Raw genomic sequence first — 18,392 nt, 5'->3', positions numbered from 1 at the left:
CGCGAGAAAGAATCACGACTCGATAACAATTCAACTGGCGATAACAAAATAAAAAAACAAATTTCAACCAAGAATTAAGGCTAAAGTTTTTTTGTACAGCAGAATATACAACTCAATTTTCTTGACGAGCGTATTTCTCAATTAAGAAAAAATATACTTAAAACGATACTTACAAATCTTTCTGCAAAACTGGATAAATACAGGCGGACTTGGACGAGGTGAGATAGATGGCTGCAAAAGGCGCTTTAAAGATAAATACTCGTTGCTACGAGAAAATTGCCGACTCTGGCGTAGCTGGCCATGCCTCAGTGGATTTGCTCCAGTCTACTGCTGACCGAGGATGCACACGGCCATACTAGTGCGTACACGTACAACGGACTATAACTATACCTGAAACTAGGTAGACTCAATGCGTGTGTCAGCGTCAGCCCCTTCCAGGCGCTACGTAATAAGTACAAGCTTGCCTCGTTGCGAGAGACGCCTGCCTGTGTCTTTACTAATGCTTTAACGTGAACAGTATTGTTGTGTACTTTTAAATTTTATAAGCTTTTGCATTCATGGATTGCGAAACAATAATGGTTGAGCTTAAATGATTTTACATTGTGAAGTTTAACAGGTGTGTCATTATTGAAATGTACCTGTAAAAAATTGAGGTAATTAGACATACAAATAGGTATCTGTGTCCAAGAGTTGCCGTGGTTAACCAGGTTTCAAAATTTATATCTGTAATATTTGAACTGGAAAAAGTTGAGTCGCGTTTTGTGAATAAGATATTTTCTTATTCAACTACGCAAGAAAAGAGAGACTTGTTGCATAGTATAGTGTCGAAGCAAGCGGGAATTTCTTGAAACAGTCGTGTGGAAAGTTAGAGGTATGAAAAGAGGGAGCATAATATTGTATGAGAGTACACGCGGGAAAGTGCTGTATAGGATATGATGAATGACAACGGGAGATTGTGTGTGGTATATATTTATATGAAATTACGCTTATTCATACTGAATACTATGCATGACACCAGTTTAAAAGAAACTACGTTATATTACATAAAATACAAGAGAGACTAAAAAATAACTATAACTTCACTCTTATAATATAGCAGCATTAAAATACGTTGATATGATTTTTTATTGAAGACAACGTAACTGTACTTTTTTTCACTATGGATTATTCATAAAATGTAATTTTTAAATTTTGAGAAAACTCAGCATGAATAGAAAATATCTTGTAAAAACATAACACGTTCCGAGGTGTTGATTAACGTAACAATATAACATAAATTTTTCTTGTTTTGATTTTATTTTGATCGGAACGTGGTAAAATTTTTTTGAAAGGACGATTCACCCCAGTGATATTAAAAAAATAACGGGAATACTATATCTGAAAGGGTGAACAAGATAGGCTAGGAATAAATATTTTAGCAGCTTCAGAGTTCCCTAACGCTTTGTGCAGTAATTCCCAGTGATTACTTAAACTACATGAATGAGTTCGTGGCCTATAAGGGGTTGTGGTTTCTGCCTTCTCCGCAATCGCCGAAACCACTTTCGGTGGGCCTCGTTCGTTGTACCTCGCTTCTTAGCGTAGTCTGATGTTATTGATACTCTCGAACTGCACCCGAGTTGCCTCAGCCAACAAGTTATGCGTACGTGTATAAGGTACTCGCGAGTCGTGGGAGTCAAAAGTAAACTGAAACCTTAGAGGACAGGTGACAAACCTAAAAAGAGCAATTTTTCCTCTTGATGGTGAGTTGTTATAGCATCAGAGCGAGTAAAAGATGCCTTTGGTTGAATTAGATCAACCAATGAGCGATGATCTTACAATTAATCTTAAATAAAATGAAATAGTGTGTCAATTACAAATTTTAAAATCAGTGTTATTAGAAGTGGACAATCAATGCGCAAGTAAATTATTCATTCATACATACAGTACAATTCATACATAAAATACGATTTCAATACATACGTGCATTCTTACAAAGAGGCTAGCTCACATAGCTTGTCATATGAGCTTGCTTTATATTTACAATACGTCTTATCTGAATTTGACGGACGAATAGCTTTTAGTTATAATATAATTCGTATCAACTCGGGATGTAACAATGCACTACGTTGTTGTTCATTGATCTATTTAAAAAAAATTTATTTTCTACGCGAGTTTAAGGAGGCTTGATTTACAAACCGAGAGATTTATGGTCCAAGCAGAAAATGATGGTCGTAACGAGGTCGTCAAAAAGCCTCTTCAAATGAGTTACGAATACTATTTTTTTGCTTGAGACTCACAATTAAACTGCAAAGGTAATATTTGTGGTATTATGAGATATTTTGAGGTATTATTGTGTTTGATGATATAAAACAAACTACTGTTTAGGCGAACAGATCTACAACAGGTTTCTCTAGGCTAATAAAGTTTCCTTTCAAAAGAAGACAAACTAAGTTGGTTAAGAGAAACTTACGGAAAACAAAGTTTTTAAGAAATATTCAGTAAAATACAACATCAAATAAAAAAAATGTTGAATAATATGAAAAATATGGCACGTATATAATTTTTTACACCGTTAGAAAACTTGTCAATAAATTTGTTTTTAGTCTATCGTTTCCTTAAAGTTATTAGTTTTTTCGTTATTTACAGGTTATGTTTCCAAAATAATGTAAGCTTTTATACTTCTATTTAGAAAATTTTACGATCAATTTAATTTATTGATGATTGACAATAATTTGTACATGACTAATAAGCTCTCAGTTGTTAATGGCATGTTTTTGAACAATTTAAAGTGCACGTGGTTCTTTTTGGTACTGATCAGTTACCAAAGCAGATAAAGGAAATTGTACTGTGTTTACGAAAAATAATTTTATATCAATTAGATTGAGATGTTACTCTTAAATGATAAATACTATTTAATGCTTAACTAAAATTAGATAAATCAATTAACCAAACAATCTTAAAAAATTGTTAACGAATTGGAATATTAAGGTGTTTTTGATAATAATAAAACATATGATAAAAATATACATAAAAATGATCTCCCAAAGTTTTACGGTTTTTCTCAATGCTATTCAGTAGTTTTTAATCATATTTAATCTCCCTTGATAACGTCTCTTTAACTCTTTAATATGCTTCACTTTGCTGGAACAATTTACTTTGCTTTTCTCTGAAATATGCAAGATTTTCTGAGAAAGAGCAAGGGTAAGAGACAAGGGAACGTTGTTTGAGATTTAAGATACAATAATTTTCGGAAATTCTCTATCATGTTCTTAACAATTTTTTCGTATCGTTTGCTTATGGTATTTCCCAAATTATTTTTTTCACAACATCTGTTAAAGCAAGCCATTTTGCCTTTTCAGTATTGGTCATAGTAGTCTTAAAAGTTTCATAATTCTATAAAGTACGCATCTGAGGCCCATCAAATATACCTTGTTGGCCTTAAGCATCCAGCAACTTAAAGAATGCACGCCTGATTTATGTAAAACATTCTCCTTCCTTTTTCAGAGCCTTAATAAACTGCTCCATTAATTCTTATTTTACATGTGAAAGAAGCATAAGAATTCAACTAGGCTTAACTGATGGCTGTTTTACAACATTCTTTTGAGGATCTAAGGACATTCTAGGTGTCCATTTATTTTCACCATAATGGTTTTGTCGACCTCAGATTTCCTGTGAAAATTTTCAAATCCGTATAAATCAACCATTTGTACTTGCTATAATTAAGTTTTCTCAAAACTATTTCTATGTTTGTATATTCTTCTTCTAATATGGTAGAATAAAGAACTTGGATTGGAGAAAATTTATTAGTGTTGTGCAATAACTCACCCTTGAGACTTTTTGTAGAGAAGTCTATAAACAACCGCCAGACATCAACTTAAAAAGCAGTTGGTTTTCATTTCTTAATTAACATTACTACATAGTTACAAACAACCAAATTGAAGTCTTGGGGAAAGAAAGCCATGTGCTCTTTATCTCTGTCTCCAGAAAACATCACTTTGATCGTTCGGGTCTACATATTTCTTGACTATAAATCTGAGGCAAGTAATTCGGCTGCTTCTTTGGACGAACCCAAAATTTATATTAAACCGTTGAGTTCTTCTTGAAAGTACGTCTTCACTTTTTTCCTTTCTTTTTAATCGTACGGAACAAACTCGTCTAGCTTTCTTTATCTTTGTCCGTTTTTTCATTCTCTCTATTATAAAAAGCCTCACTCTTTTTTAATTTTTTATCAACATTTCATCTTTCCATATTAGTAAAATGCTGCTTTTCTCTGATGCAAGTATAGCTTTTATAGCAGTCGAATCTTCAGGATAAAGTATAAGTTCAGTTTAAATTTTTCTTATTCTACTAACATCTGTGTTACAGAAGCAAAAAATTAGCTGAGCTGTTTGGCTCCCACCATATAGTAGGAGAGATGAACTTAAATTTGGTTTTTTCTAGCAGTTTTTCATCTGTTCAACATAGACGAGCATTCTATACAGATAGTTTGAGGAGCCCATGTATCTCAATTTAGGTCGATGACATCAAAACAAGACTCATACAAAGTCGTCATTGTCTTTGTTAGTTTTTGCAGTTTATTTACAACTTTATAGTTGCCACAAAGAAAACAGAACGTATCTAGAGTGCCAGTGCATTTGTGATTTGTAACGTATTTCAAAGGAAAATTTTTTTTGTATTCAACAATATTAGAAGTACCCAAATGTAAGGGCTCTTATTCTAATCGCAAGTGAGTCAGCCGTCCTGGGGGTGATAAACTCCATATTTTCCCAGCTCTAAATATTAAGGCTTTCTGACTTTAACGACGACGTTGTTAACTCGTCGTTGGACATACTATGGCATTATTCTTACACTGTAACACTCCCCTGCCAGGCAGTGCGCTTTTGCTGGCTTTGTTACCAAAATAAAGCTGAAGGCGAATTCTGCACTTCTTTATTCGAAGCAGTTGTCATCTCTTCCATTATTCATCGTGGTAGCAGAATTGATTCGCAACTACCCATCATAGATGTTGATAGATCACCGATAATTTTGATAATAGCTGTACAAGCTTATATTTGTTTGTTATATTTAAAATTAATTTTTGTTGATTTACGTTACTAATGATGATTCCGTAATTCCAACCTTTAATGAAGTTTCTTTCTTTTAGCTGATACTTTAATGACATGAATTTATACACAACAATACTACTACACGCAATGGTAATATACTAAAAAATGTACACATACCTTTTGTATGATTTTGTGCCACCATTGATTGACTATAACCGTTAAGTACAATTACACAGTCAGTACCAAACTTTTTGTAGATATAATCAACATTCGATTGAAAAATTCGTGTGCTATCGACACTGTGGGATCAAAGAACTTATTGTAAAAGCCATCCTTTCTCCAGCACACATCTGAACTTTTTTAAAAGCGATGGTAATCATAACATTGATGACATTACTTTTTTCAAACCAGATTTTGTCGTTTTCTGCATTAATTTATTTTTGTCTAATAAACTCAGTCGAAAAAGTAGCATTTTATATGAAAATGTAGATTGTACTTTATGTTCTTCCTAAGTATTAAAAACAGCTAATATGCTTTGAAACAGTAAATTATTATTTACGTTAATAGTTTGCTCATCACTCAGTTGATATAAATTCATCATAGCAAACAATGGTTTCAGATTAGTTGTACGAGATAATGGAAGCTGCGTAATTTTTTAAGTGACCATTTTTTTAAATACTTTAAAAAAGCTCCTCGTAACTGCCAGATAACAATTTATAGTGCTATCGCCAATTTGACTAATGCTGAGAGATTTTAAGCAATAACATGCTGTAAATGGCTCATTATAATCAAGCCATGATGAGAATTAATTCATGTCAACAAAATTACGTATTTTTTACTGGTATTTAAAAATACATGTTTGATCGATGTTGATCTAGTTCCACAGTAATTTTTGAGGCACTCCTTAACTGAAAATGCATATGGCATTGCTAATAAGTAGCGCGTTACAGTACTTGGCGTTATACGTCTTCCATATTTTGGATCGGTATCGAAAAAATATCTTGCGCATTTGGGCACATTTCGCGTAAGTGCCCCGTGGCGTGGAGAAGTGCCAACATTTCATAAACACTTTGTTAATGTAATCTAAAGTTGTCTAAACGCTCTGTTTCGGCAAATTGTAATGTCATGACGCATTTAAAATATTAAATCCATAATTTTTCTGTTGGATGAGCTTGTTCAAAAACTGATATCCTTTCTCCTGCCTAGGTCTGGATGAAAATTTTTTCTTTCGATTTTCTGAAGTGCATGTTGTAAAATATTGCTTACGTTGATAAATTTGAGATTTTATGCTACAAAAAAATTACAAATTCGTACTTTAATTCAAGGCGTTGTCAAATCTGAAAATTTCTAAGTGCACCATAAGTTTCTAGGGCTAGTTTATCTTCTTTTTTTTCATTCTAAACTAAAACAGTAGTTTAATATAATTTAATATTTGTTATCACTACGATGGACAATCAGATTTAAAAAGGTTAATAATTTTTTAGAAACAAATCTCTACAAATGATACAATATACTGGACCAAAAAATATTTTGTTCATTGGAAAATAAGGCATATATTTTAAATCATAATCAGTCAAGTATTTTTGCTTAAAAATACTTTCTGTTTACGCTTGTACAAAATGACCGCAATTTTTTTAGGCGAGTCTCAAAAAAATATCGTATTTCGTCTTTCGGTGTTATTTGAACGTGGCATAATCCTAGACAGCATCATCAGGGTGATCAAATTATAGTATGATGAAATTGTGTAAACTAGGAATCGTATATTAACCCAAATTATCGAAAAATTTACTACATAAATCGTTACTGTAGTTGAAGTTGTTTACATAAAGGGGTTGTTTTACAACAGTAACAGCTTTCCAGCTTTAAAGATTAGTCGATTGCGTTTTTCCTTGCATCAACTCATCGAACAACTAAGCATGCAAGAGCCTTGCCTGTACTGCATCATAGCTTAAAAAGTTGCGCTAATAAAACTTTTGTGAAAAGCGATCCGGCCAGGATTAAACAGTATTGCACTAAATGATTTTTTCATAAAACTTTTTTACGTTAACAAAATTTTAAGTATAAGGTTATGCACAACATTATAATCACATAGTACGAAGCATTCTCACTATCATAATAAAAAGAGCAGTTTACATTTTGACCAAAGAACTACGTCAAAAATATTTTTCTTCAGAATATTAAAGTAAACTGAAAATTTTCTTATTAATTCAATTTTGGCTAAAACGCGCAAGAAAAAACGTCGATTGTGAATGTCAATTTTCTTAGCATGTTTTAAAATTCTTTATAAATATTTCAGGTTTACCTGTTTATAAGTCTCTTGTTGTTAAGTAACTTTAAAAGTTTTTTTCATAAAAAAATGTTATTTATTTAAACCTTATCTTATGCACAGTTTTCGAAGTAATATGAAGTCAATAAAAACAGTACCTGATAAAATAAATAGATTTGCATTAAAAAAATGTTATATCGAGCTTATGCTTAATCGATGTAAAATCATCGAAAACGTAAAAAAAATTTATGTCTAAAGAAACTGTGTCAAACACTTCTTAAAGCTTAGTTAAAATTAAATATTGATGATTTCACACAATCTTTAAAATATGTTTATTCCCAAAATACTACTTTTTTAGTAACCAAAAAGAAACCTGGAAAAAATGAAAAACAAAAAAAAACATTGTGATTTTTAGATTATATGAAGGATTTCTTAAAGGTCGTAGAAGTTTTTTCCTAATTTGATATGCAATAATATAGAGGGCGCAAGAACATTGTATTAATTAAAAACATACAAAGGAATATATCGGAAGTTTTTAACATCCAAAGTAGTATTCTATTAAATATTTATTAGTTAAATAAGTTCTAACCATTAATTTCAATCGTATTACAGAAGCTTGATTTTCAAACATCGTGCCCCGTACCAATTTTAAAATTGGCGCTTGATAATACTGCAGTATTGCTCGTGATAGTTAAATGTTTATTTGCCTGTTGGAAAGTGCATCTTTGTAGATATACAGTGATATCTATGGTAAAGTTAGTTCAGAGTTTAATTATTTATTAGTGGCACTTAAATCGGAAACTCTACCGAATGCGCACTGAAGTTTGCAACAAGCATCAAACTTTTCACCATCGAAGTCAACGCTGTGGTACCGCCTACTGCTTGCTAGGTTGTGACCACTCATTGCAAGTGCTAAAGAGGCTTTTAGTGTTTACAAGGTACTGCGTGACTGGTCGAAAACATACACCTAGATTATAGAAAAACGTGTGTTCGACGGTATCATACAACACCAGTCAGTAAGCATATCTGGTGTATGCTATCATTGCCATGCGATGGAGATAGGCATTAAACTGACCATGCCTAGAAAGGAACTGATTAAGGTTAAAATTGACCTGTTTGTGTCCTTTCTCTATCCACGGTCGCAGGTTTGGCATCAGCTGGTGCATCCATCTACCTACAATAGCCTGATCCCACTACTGTTGCCACGTCGTCAACGCTTCCTCCCACCTATCGCCATCGCTTTTGATGCTGAAGCTCAGGAGTTCCCTTCACCACTTCAGCGCAAGCAGCACAATGAGGATCATTCGTGTTATCATCATAACGGCAGTGGAAGAGACCATGTGATAGGCTTACACGATACTGAGGAATCTGATGCGCTACACCAAAGTAAGGTGCTCTCAAACGTCTCGTCTTGTTCGGCGCATCCACCAACACCTCTGCACTGTACGGCAGTATTAAGTTGTAAACTAACAAAAAATGCCGTCTGTTGGCTTTCTGCAGGCTCCCAACGTTCGGCAGTAACCGTGCGAGCGCTCCCGCAACCCTAGCGGCTTTGTTGACTGTTATTTCGATGTGCTTCCAAAAAGAAGTTTTGTTTAGATAAAAGTCCCCCCAAACCATATCTGCCTGATGAGGACGACCATCTATGTTTTTTGGATTATCAGTTCAAAACTGTGATCCAGAAGCCACTCTGATACTATCGCTACCCACCAGTTTCTGCCCTTGGCCTCCTGTTGGGATCTAGCTATGAAGTACAATGCTGTGTCGTCAACAAAGCCTGTCAACTGAATCTCTGGAGGCATTTCTAGATGCAATAGTTCATCGTATTCGGCATGTTAAGTCACAACTAGCGTCGCGTGGGGGCCATCTTGGTACCTCCTGCACTTTTGGTGTTCAAACAAGTGCGCGTAAAGTACTTAGGCCATTGCTTCATTTAAGAGTTTGGAACTTCGTATATTTCAATGCGATGGATTTTTTAAATTCCAATTACAGAATGAATAGATTACGTAAGGTAAGGATCGTAAAAATATATTAAAGGGAAAATGTAGCTAATGTGCAGCATCTTATGTACTGTGGCCTAACATCAGAAGCTAGTAAAAAAATTGAGGTAATATTGCTATACCTGAAATCCAGTGATTTATATGGACCTCTGCATAAGTTAAAAGTAAAAATAAGTATTGTCAATAATACTAGGAAAATAGACTGTGAATGTTCTTGCAAAGCATGTTCAGGTGGACACTACAAGCATGTCATTGCTGATCTTATTTATTGAACTAGATATATATAAAAGTAAAGTATGTTTAAGCATATTTTAATTTAAAAATCCTTTATACAGAACACCAAAATCAATGATAGAAGTATCTACTTGCACTGATGTTAATGAGGAGGAATTGCATTTCTTTTGATCATTTCTCTTTGATGTTTTCCTGAAACTGCTACAAAATGCCATAAAAATATTTAAAAAATCAATCATCAAATAACAATTCTAGTTCATGTCCCTATTTCTGAAAGTTTTAGTGATGAAACAACAAACCACTTACATATGAAATAATCACTGCTTAAAAAATGTAGACTGCAAACATAAAACTGTTTTTTACTTAAGGTTGAGCCACATTTTCTAATCTATTCGTTTCGAATACTCGCATTTTTTGGTAACATTTGCAAAATAACATCATCACATAATGTACTACTACAGCAGTCGGAAACACGCTGCCGCTCAGTTTGTTTTTATTCGCACTCAAAATTATCGTTTTCATTCGCTCGTATAATAAACAATTTGACAGCTTTGCGTGCACGCATTTGAACATCAGTAGTGCAGGAGGTTCGGGTACTAAGTTTGGCAATCACGCAGCGCTAGTAGTGACTTAACAGGCTGAATATCAGGATACCCAAAAGCAGAGCCCTGCGCGACCCCCGACGTCAGACACCTCTCTCTTTGTCAGTCCTTCGTATCGTACTGAAGTACTGGCTCCGAGAGATAACTGTCCAGTATTTGGCCATTTTTTCAGGATTGTCCAGCATGTGTGAAGGTTTAAGTGGCGACGAAAACGGGGGGGTTAGCCCTTGTCCCAAAAAACGAGGCTTTGGATCTTTCAGTTTTTGCCGAAAAATCTAAAGCGCAGGCACGTGTTAAGCGTATGGCTTTTTCAGGGCTATGACCTTAAGAACTTCGGATGGCTCCTTGTCTGAACCAGGTGTCCCGCTACCTGGAGTCCTCGGAACCAGTGACCTCAATCCATCGAGTGTTAAAAGAAGCACCTCTTCTGCATTTATGTCCTCTCACCTCCTCATGGGATGCTCTGAGAAGAGGAAAGAGACCATTCTTTTCGAGATGGAAGGCAACACAGGCGCCACCAGGTCTGGGCTGCACAGTATTTTTAGTGCGATCTGATAGCCCAGGCTCCATGCGTTTCAATTCTCTTTAATGATGAGTTCGAGCCAGTATTGGCTTTTGCTCATCGTGATGACCCTCACCAAGACTTTCTTTGCTTTTCTGGACACAGATACATCCCCCTCCGAGTCTTTATGACTTCTATGTTGCTATGTAAAACGGCGCAGGCACTGTGCCTCTTCACGCTGACTGGCAATTTCTTTGGTCCATCAGTAGCACAAACGCTGGCATCGTCCGATGGTTCTAATGTCACTCACAAGAGCTTCGATCTCCACTGCACTTGTAATCTTGTTTAAATCAGCAGGAGTAGGCGTGCCTGCCATGGCCTCTTGCAGCGGATCTGGATTGAGCTTCGCCCTTCTACGAAGCTGCGCACATAATTTCGAACTGCTGCTGCAGGCTGTTCTTCTAAAAGTGTCTGAGAAACGTGTAACTATACACTGGCTCTTATAGTTATCAGATCTCTCCATAAAGTAGGGGATAAAAAATACAATGTAAATTAACAACCAATTTCAAGCTCTAAAAAATAGTTGTGAAATATTGTGTTGTTAGTGAAATAAACCCAATCTGTTATATAACTATGGTTAAAATCAACTTACAGTACTCTGATCAAAATGTACTTCTGTGTTCTTATGCGTATGCGCACGCGCTCGCGCGTGTATATTAATGAATATTTGTGTTTAATTAGTTACATTGCATAAGTCTTTCCAGGGCTTATAATAATATTTAAATAATTTGTTTGAACGAAATTCTTTATGCTGCGTGCTTGGGGGGCTAGAATTTAAAAAATGACAGATTTCCATGAAACGGAAGTCGCTTACTAGAAGTCTCATCCTCCTGGTTCATTTTATTTCTCCCTTTACCCTGTCATCCTCACCATCAGTCCCCTACACACTTCCTCTCACCCTATCTCTTCCAACCGTGCTGCGCTAGTCTTCTGCGCACCTCCTCCCGATTTCTTGAAAAATTCTTTAAAAAAAAAAAAAAAAACACTTTCCAAGCGATTCAAATCCATGACCTCCTGCACACAAGCCAAGTATCTTACCCACTCTGCTGCAAGCGCTCCCAACAAGAGAATTTCGGTTTTTTCTACGTATACTGTGGTTTGTAACTGAATTCAAATTTTCATTACTGATTATTCATTGATTTAGTTCGATAGTATGTTATGTTAACTGTTAAATTATTCATTCGATTAACTACTTTTTTTTTATTAAATAATTATTTTCTTAACTTTAATACAATTTTTTTTTTAGCAACAGCTTTTCCATACATTAAGAAATATTCATTTAATTTTCATTAATTTGTTGATTTTCAAATAAATCAATGAATAATTATTTTTCCAATATTTTCATTTTTTCCAAAGATTTCCAACTTTTTTCCAACAGTTTACATTTTTTTCATCGTTTTTTCATTAATGGTTTATTCATACGAGGTTCTATGAATACAGTAATTAACTAAAATTCAATCATTGCTTCTTATTTATTCATAACTTTTGTATTCGAGATTAAGGTGATTTTTTTTGACTTAAAAACGTTTATCATATGTAGCGGAGAGAAAATTTAGAGAGGTATGAGGGGCGCAAATATGTAGCAACGCTGGAAATTATTTTTTGCATATAGATATATCTACATATATGCGCCTTTACAAATACTTGACCCTTTCTTTCTTATTTTATTAAAAAAAAAAAAAAATAAAATAAAACAAGAAATAAAGAAAAAAATGAAAAAAAAAGTAATAAAATAAAATATGAAAAAAAAAACAAAAAAAAAATCAAGAAATAAAGAAAAAAAAGAAAAATAAAATAAAAAAAAAACAACAAACCAGGAGTAATAAATGGGTCATGGGACCCACGGTAAGAACGAAGTTCTTTAAACATGAGATGAGTATAGATACAATTTCTCAGGTAACAAGGGGGTCGCCAGACCCACAGGAAGAACGAAGCTCTGTAAACGTTAGTACTGCATTCATGTTGTTTACTAAAACAAACACTTGAAAAACGAATAAAAAAAAAAAAAAAAAAAAGTAGTTTACCACTCACGATGGTTGAACTTCGTGAGTACTGTATTTGTGCACGACGTTCTCACGAAGTTAAACCATCGTGAGTAGTAAACTATTTTTTATTTATTTTTATTTTTTATTCGTTTTTCAAGTGTTTGTTTTAGTAAACAACATGAATGCAGTACTAACGTTTACAGAGCTTCGTTCTTCCTGTGGGTCTGGCGACCCCCTTGTTACCTGAGAAATTGTATCTATACTCATCTCATGTTTAAAGAACTTCGTTCTTACCGTGGGTCCCATGACCCATTTATCCCCCCTGGTTTGTTGTTTTTTTTTTATTTTATTATTTTTTTTTCTTTATTTCTTTTTTTTTTTTTTGTTTTTTTTTCATATTTTATTTTATTACTTTTTTTTTCATTTTTTTCTTTATTTCTTGTTTTATTTATTTTTTTTTTTCATTTCTTGTTTTATTTTTTTTTATATTTCATTTTATTACATTTTTTTTCATTTTTTTGTATTTCCTTTATTTAATTTCTTTCTTATTTTTATATTTAATCTTTTTTTTTATTCCCTTTTTTTTTTTTTTTTTTTTTTCAATTTATATAATGATGTGACATTGTAACACAATTAGTTAGTCGAATTCAAAATCTTAAAAACCATTGATACGTTGTGCAACTCTATCGTATGTGTTTATTTTAATAATTTATTTATAAAATAATTTATTTGTAACAGTAACTATTAGTATTACTGTAATGCCAAAAAAAACCTCAGGTTTAATAAAAATCGGTCGGTATTTTATGCATCAAATGCATTTTTTTTTTTTTTTTGAACACAAATACACAATTTATCATGAATTAAATGTAGTATCAGTGAATGCATGTAAAAATGGAATATTATAGTTACGAACCGCACGATAAGTACGAGAAACCGATCTTCTATAGTCGGCAGCGCTTGTAGCAAAGTGGGTAAGGTACTGGACTCACGTGCAGGAGGTCGATGGTTCAAATCTCTTTATTGGAAAATGTTTTTTTTTTTTTTTTTTTTTTAAGAATTGTAGAAGAAAAAAATTCAAAGTGAAATAAAAGTTATTGTGGAAAAATAAAATTGTAATTGGTTTGAAAATTAATTGCTTGGGAGTGTGAGGGGGAATGGTGGGTAAAGGTGTGCAGAAGAGTAACACGGCACGGTTGACAGATATACATATATAGCGGGGAAAGGGGAAGTGTGTAGAGAACAGTAGATGAGGGGAACGGGGTAAGAGGGGAAACTTGAAAGGTAGAGACTTTGGGTAAAACTACTTTCGTTTCCAAAAAAAAAAAATCTGTCGGTTTTAAAATTCCAGCCCCCCGAGTAACGCGACATAAAGAACTTCGTTCTAAAAACAACTTGTGGATTAATTTCAAAATTTTATAGGTTCATATAATAGCAATCTATCAAACAAAACGTTGAGAACTTTCAACAGATTAATTACTTCTAAATGGAATTTTATGTGATTCTTCCATAAGATTAAATAATAAATTGAGGTTTTTTTCAAAGTAAACATATAAAAAACGGCACAGTTAAACGATCTCTAATTTTTTGTGGATATTTTTTATGCTATAACGAATGCACGTTTCAATGATATCCATCCAATGTGTGATGAACGTCCTGCAGCGACGTTCACTGCCATGTAATGATATAATATTACCCTGTTGACGATGAAAACACACAGTCTTGTACTGACCAGCCTGTCAACACGTCGTGCTATGGCTTTAATATAAACTATTTTAATCTACATAGTATATTGTTACTAAGTGTTTATTTATTTGATATAACAGTATTTATTAAAGCCACACCCAATTACCAAATATCATAGTTCAAATAATAACTGCACCAACTGCGATACATCGCACACGGTTATTTAAAATATCGTTTCATACAAAGTATTTTTTTTCGGTATTTTTATTCATATATTGTTTGACACAGAACATTATACAGGTATAACTTCATTCTTGGATGCCCAAGCACCCACTGTTCACTGGTTTAATTTATCCATTTCTTACGGTGATACGGGTGTCTAGAGTTTCTAAATTATCTAGCTAAGCTTAATAATTTTATTACAACTAAAATTACCTTCTAGGCAGGCCACTGTATCACTACCAACGACTTCAAAGCTATAGCATTAATTAAATTTCGAAATATTTAGCTAAAAAAAAAGCCAAAACTTAAAACTGGAAATTGCAACTGAAAGAAGAGTTGCAACTGGAAATTGTCACTGAAAGAAAGAAAAGTTAGAACTTTCAGTTGCAACTTTCAGTTTTAAGTTTTGGCTTTTTTTTAGCTAAATATTTCGAAATTAAATTAATACTGTAGCTTTAAAATCGTTGGTAGTGATACAGTGGACTACCTCGAAGGTAATTAAAGTTGTCAATAAATTCAGTTGAAACGGGTTTAAGTCCTTCAAAATCGAAATCGAAAAAGTCAAAAAAATTGACGAATGAAACAAAATGCAATGATAAATAATTAAAAATAGAAATAAAGATAAAAAGAAAGGTATAAAACCAAAATAAAGAAATTAAAAAAATAAAAAAATAAATAAGTATGAAATAATAAGAAAAATAGAATGGAAAATAATATGATATGAACAATATAATATGAAAAATAACTAAAAAATGAAATCAAAACATAGGAATGAAATTAAAAAAGACATTAAAAAAAAAAATAAAATGAAAATGGAAATGAAATAAAAATGAAGGAAATAAAGTTAAAAAAAAAAAAATAAAAAAAAAATGAACCAAACAAAAGAAATTGAATTTCAAAAAAAGTAATGTAATGAAAAATGGAATGAAATCACAAAAGACATGAAAAAATACGATGGAAAAAAAACGAAATAAAAAATGAAATGAAAAAAAGAAGATTAAATAAAAATAAAAAAAGGAATGAAAGAAAAGAAATTACAAAAAAATTAAAAGAAGCAAACCACGGGGCATAAATGGTTCATTACTCACGGTAAGAATGAAGTTCTTTACAGATGAGATGAGTGCCAAAAAATAAATAATTAAACATGAGATATGTGTCAAAGAACATTATAAAATAAAGAAACACAATTTCTCAGGTAACAAAGAGGTCGCGAGACCCATAGGAAGAACGAAGCTCTATAAGAATAAGTACTGCATTTATGTAGTTCAGTAAAACTAAAACTATTTGTATGTATTATAAGTATTATACAAAATGTATTTATGCACGACGTACTCACGAAGTTGAACCATCGTCAGTACTGAACTAATTCTTTTTATTTGTTCTTCAAGTTTTTGTTTTACTGAACTACATGAATATAGTACTTATTCTTATAGAGCTTCGTTGTTCCTATAGGTTTCGCGACCCCTTTGTTACCTGAGAAATTGTGTTTCTTTATTTTATGATGTTTATCGACACACATCTCATGTTTAATTATTTATTTTTAGGCACTCATCTCATGTTTAAAGAACTTTGTTCTTACCGTGGGTCCCATAACCTATTTATACCCCCTGGTTTGCTTCTCTTAATTTCTTTTATTTTAATCATTTTATACATAAAATTGTGATAAATTAGATAAAAAGTTCATTAACAATAATATTTAAAATAAAAATAAGAAGGTATCATAAACGACTTACTTATTTTGTGATTTTTCTTAATTTGATCGTTTTTAAAAAATTGACTATTCTTATGATATCGATTTATGAGATTTTTGTTGTTAATTTAAACAATTTCATAATCAACATTCTGGATAGTTGTAAAATTTCTTACAAAAAAATTTCTATGAAGAAAATTTTTTTAACCAAATGTGTAGGTATGTGTTTTTTAAATTTATTATGAATATTAACGTTGGTCCTTAGATAATAAGAATAATGTGGGTTTTAAATATTGAAGGTTGCCTAAACCTTAAGTGAAAAAAATGTAGTCTCTGAATTTCAAAAAATTATAAAATTAATTGAAATCTTTTAATGTAATTCGTAAGTATGACTAATGGTACATACTCGCATCCACGTACGTTTTATTATTTTCAGTTGTATTTAAATATTCTATAAAAGAAATATGATTCCCAAATTTTGAGTTCTTAGCACTAGCAGTAATCTAAAAATAAAGAAATGTACTCGAGTGCATCAGAATTGTCCAAGGAAACTTTGTGATTAGATTTAGATTTACTATAGACATACACACCTTAACACATTCGTACACACCTACATCACATATAGATACACACCAAAGCACAGACTGATCTTTTAATCGGAGTATGGTATTGTAGTTCTAAATTTTTGGAAACACATTAATGTCGTTGCAATTTCTCTATTATAATACTTTTCCTATGAAGAATCAAAAGTATTATTCTTAAGTTTTTTAGCATGACCAAAGTTTCTAATTAATAGTCATTTTGCTCTGATTATGTTATTTCTGTTTTCTATAATTGCCCTTTCTAATACCGTTATTTTCAAGTGAAATTGTAGATTGATGTCTATATTTTTTTATGAGTACAAAATCTAGATAAGAAAAACCGTATACCGTTTGTATTACCTATGGGTTAAAAACAAGTTCAACAGTTTTCTGTCTATTTTAAGATTCATAATTCAAATATGCATCCTTATAAGCTAGAATTAAAATAGCTAGTAAGTAAATATATTCTAACATTGTTTATTATTTACAGGAATGGGTATGTACTTAAACTCTTTAAGACACAAATCGCCTGACAAATTATACAATGGACCTGGCGTGGTTGGTAATGTTTTAATTGACCATACGGCTACAATAGGAAAAGACTGTAGAATAGGACCCAACGTTACGATTGGCCCAGGAGTCACACTCTCAGATGGATGCTGTGTTAAACGAACAACAATTTTAAGAGAAGCAATAGTTAAAGAACATTCTTGGCTCGATAAGTAAAACTCTTAGAAGATGCTATATTTGAAATTACTTTTTAATGCATTATTACAACGTTAAAGACTTGAATGACATTATTTTAGATGTATCATTGGTTGGAAAAGTGTGGTTGGTCGTTGGGTCAGGATGGAGAATACTACTGTTCTCGGGGAAGATGTTATTGTAAAAGATGAATTATATGTTAACGGAGGTCAAGTACTACCACACAAAAGCATTGCAACATCTGTTACAGAACCACAAGTAATTATGTAAAATAAATAAGCACACACCAAATCCTGCCAATGTTAATGAACGAATATATTTGTAAAATATGTAAGACAACTACCAAAATCAAACTCACATAAATTGTGGGTGAATAACTGCATTCAACCAGCAAAAATTGGATATTGTTACCTAACCTAAAATCTTATGAGTACTCTTTAGTAAACTTTGTATTGAAAGATAATTTGTTCGTTATTTAACTGACTATCGATCAGTTGTAATGAGATAATCTAAAACCTATTTTCACGAAGTTATATCGCAAAAATCGCCATTTTTAATGTTAGTTATACAACATTATGAACGTTTACATTTTTAAATAAAAATTTCTCAATTTAACCACGTGCAATGATTTTTTCCTAACATTAAAAATGACATTATAAAACGATAATTAATTTGAAAATTGAATTAGCTGCCCTGAACCTTGCAGTAAGGGACAAGAGGAGAAAGAGGAGGAGACGGGTAAAGTTATACAGTAAGCAGATTAACTTGGGCCTGTGAATGTGCGTAAATCGGAGTCTGTTGCGACGATCCATTTTTTTGTTTTGTTCTGTGGTAAATG

At 32.5% G+C, this 18,392-nt stretch overlaps 1 protein-coding gene across 3 annotated transcripts in view; it reads left to right on the top strand.

Annotated features, from left to right (window-relative positions):
- Gmppb (GDP-mannose pyrophosphorylase B) overlaps positions 1 to 18,163 on the top strand; it is a 176,084-nt gene extending 157,921 nt beyond the window's left edge. For all 3 annotated transcript variants that reach the window (XM_089591083.1, XM_089591082.1, XM_089591081.1), the window contains exons 4-5: positions 17,340 to 17,571; positions 17,656 to 18,163. In XM_089591083.1, the coding sequence (XP_089447209.1) occupies positions 17,340 to 17,571; positions 17,656 to 17,824 (401 nt within the window). In that variant the 3' untranslated portion in view covers positions 17,825 to 18,163. The remainder of the gene's footprint in view (positions 1 to 17,339; positions 17,572 to 17,655) is intronic.
- The last annotated feature ends 229 nt before the right edge of the window (positions 18,164 to 18,392 follow it).

This window comes from Copidosoma floridanum, unplaced genomic scaffold, assembly GCF_036245765.1.
Source record: "Copidosoma floridanum isolate Cflo_tuat_1 unplaced genomic scaffold, Cflo_Japanese_pri ptg000013l, whole genome shotgun sequence".
NCBI classification, from domain to species: Eukaryota; Metazoa; Arthropoda; class Insecta; order Hymenoptera; family Encyrtidae; genus Copidosoma; species Copidosoma floridanum.
This window is presented reverse-complemented; position numbering and strand designations above follow the sequence as displayed.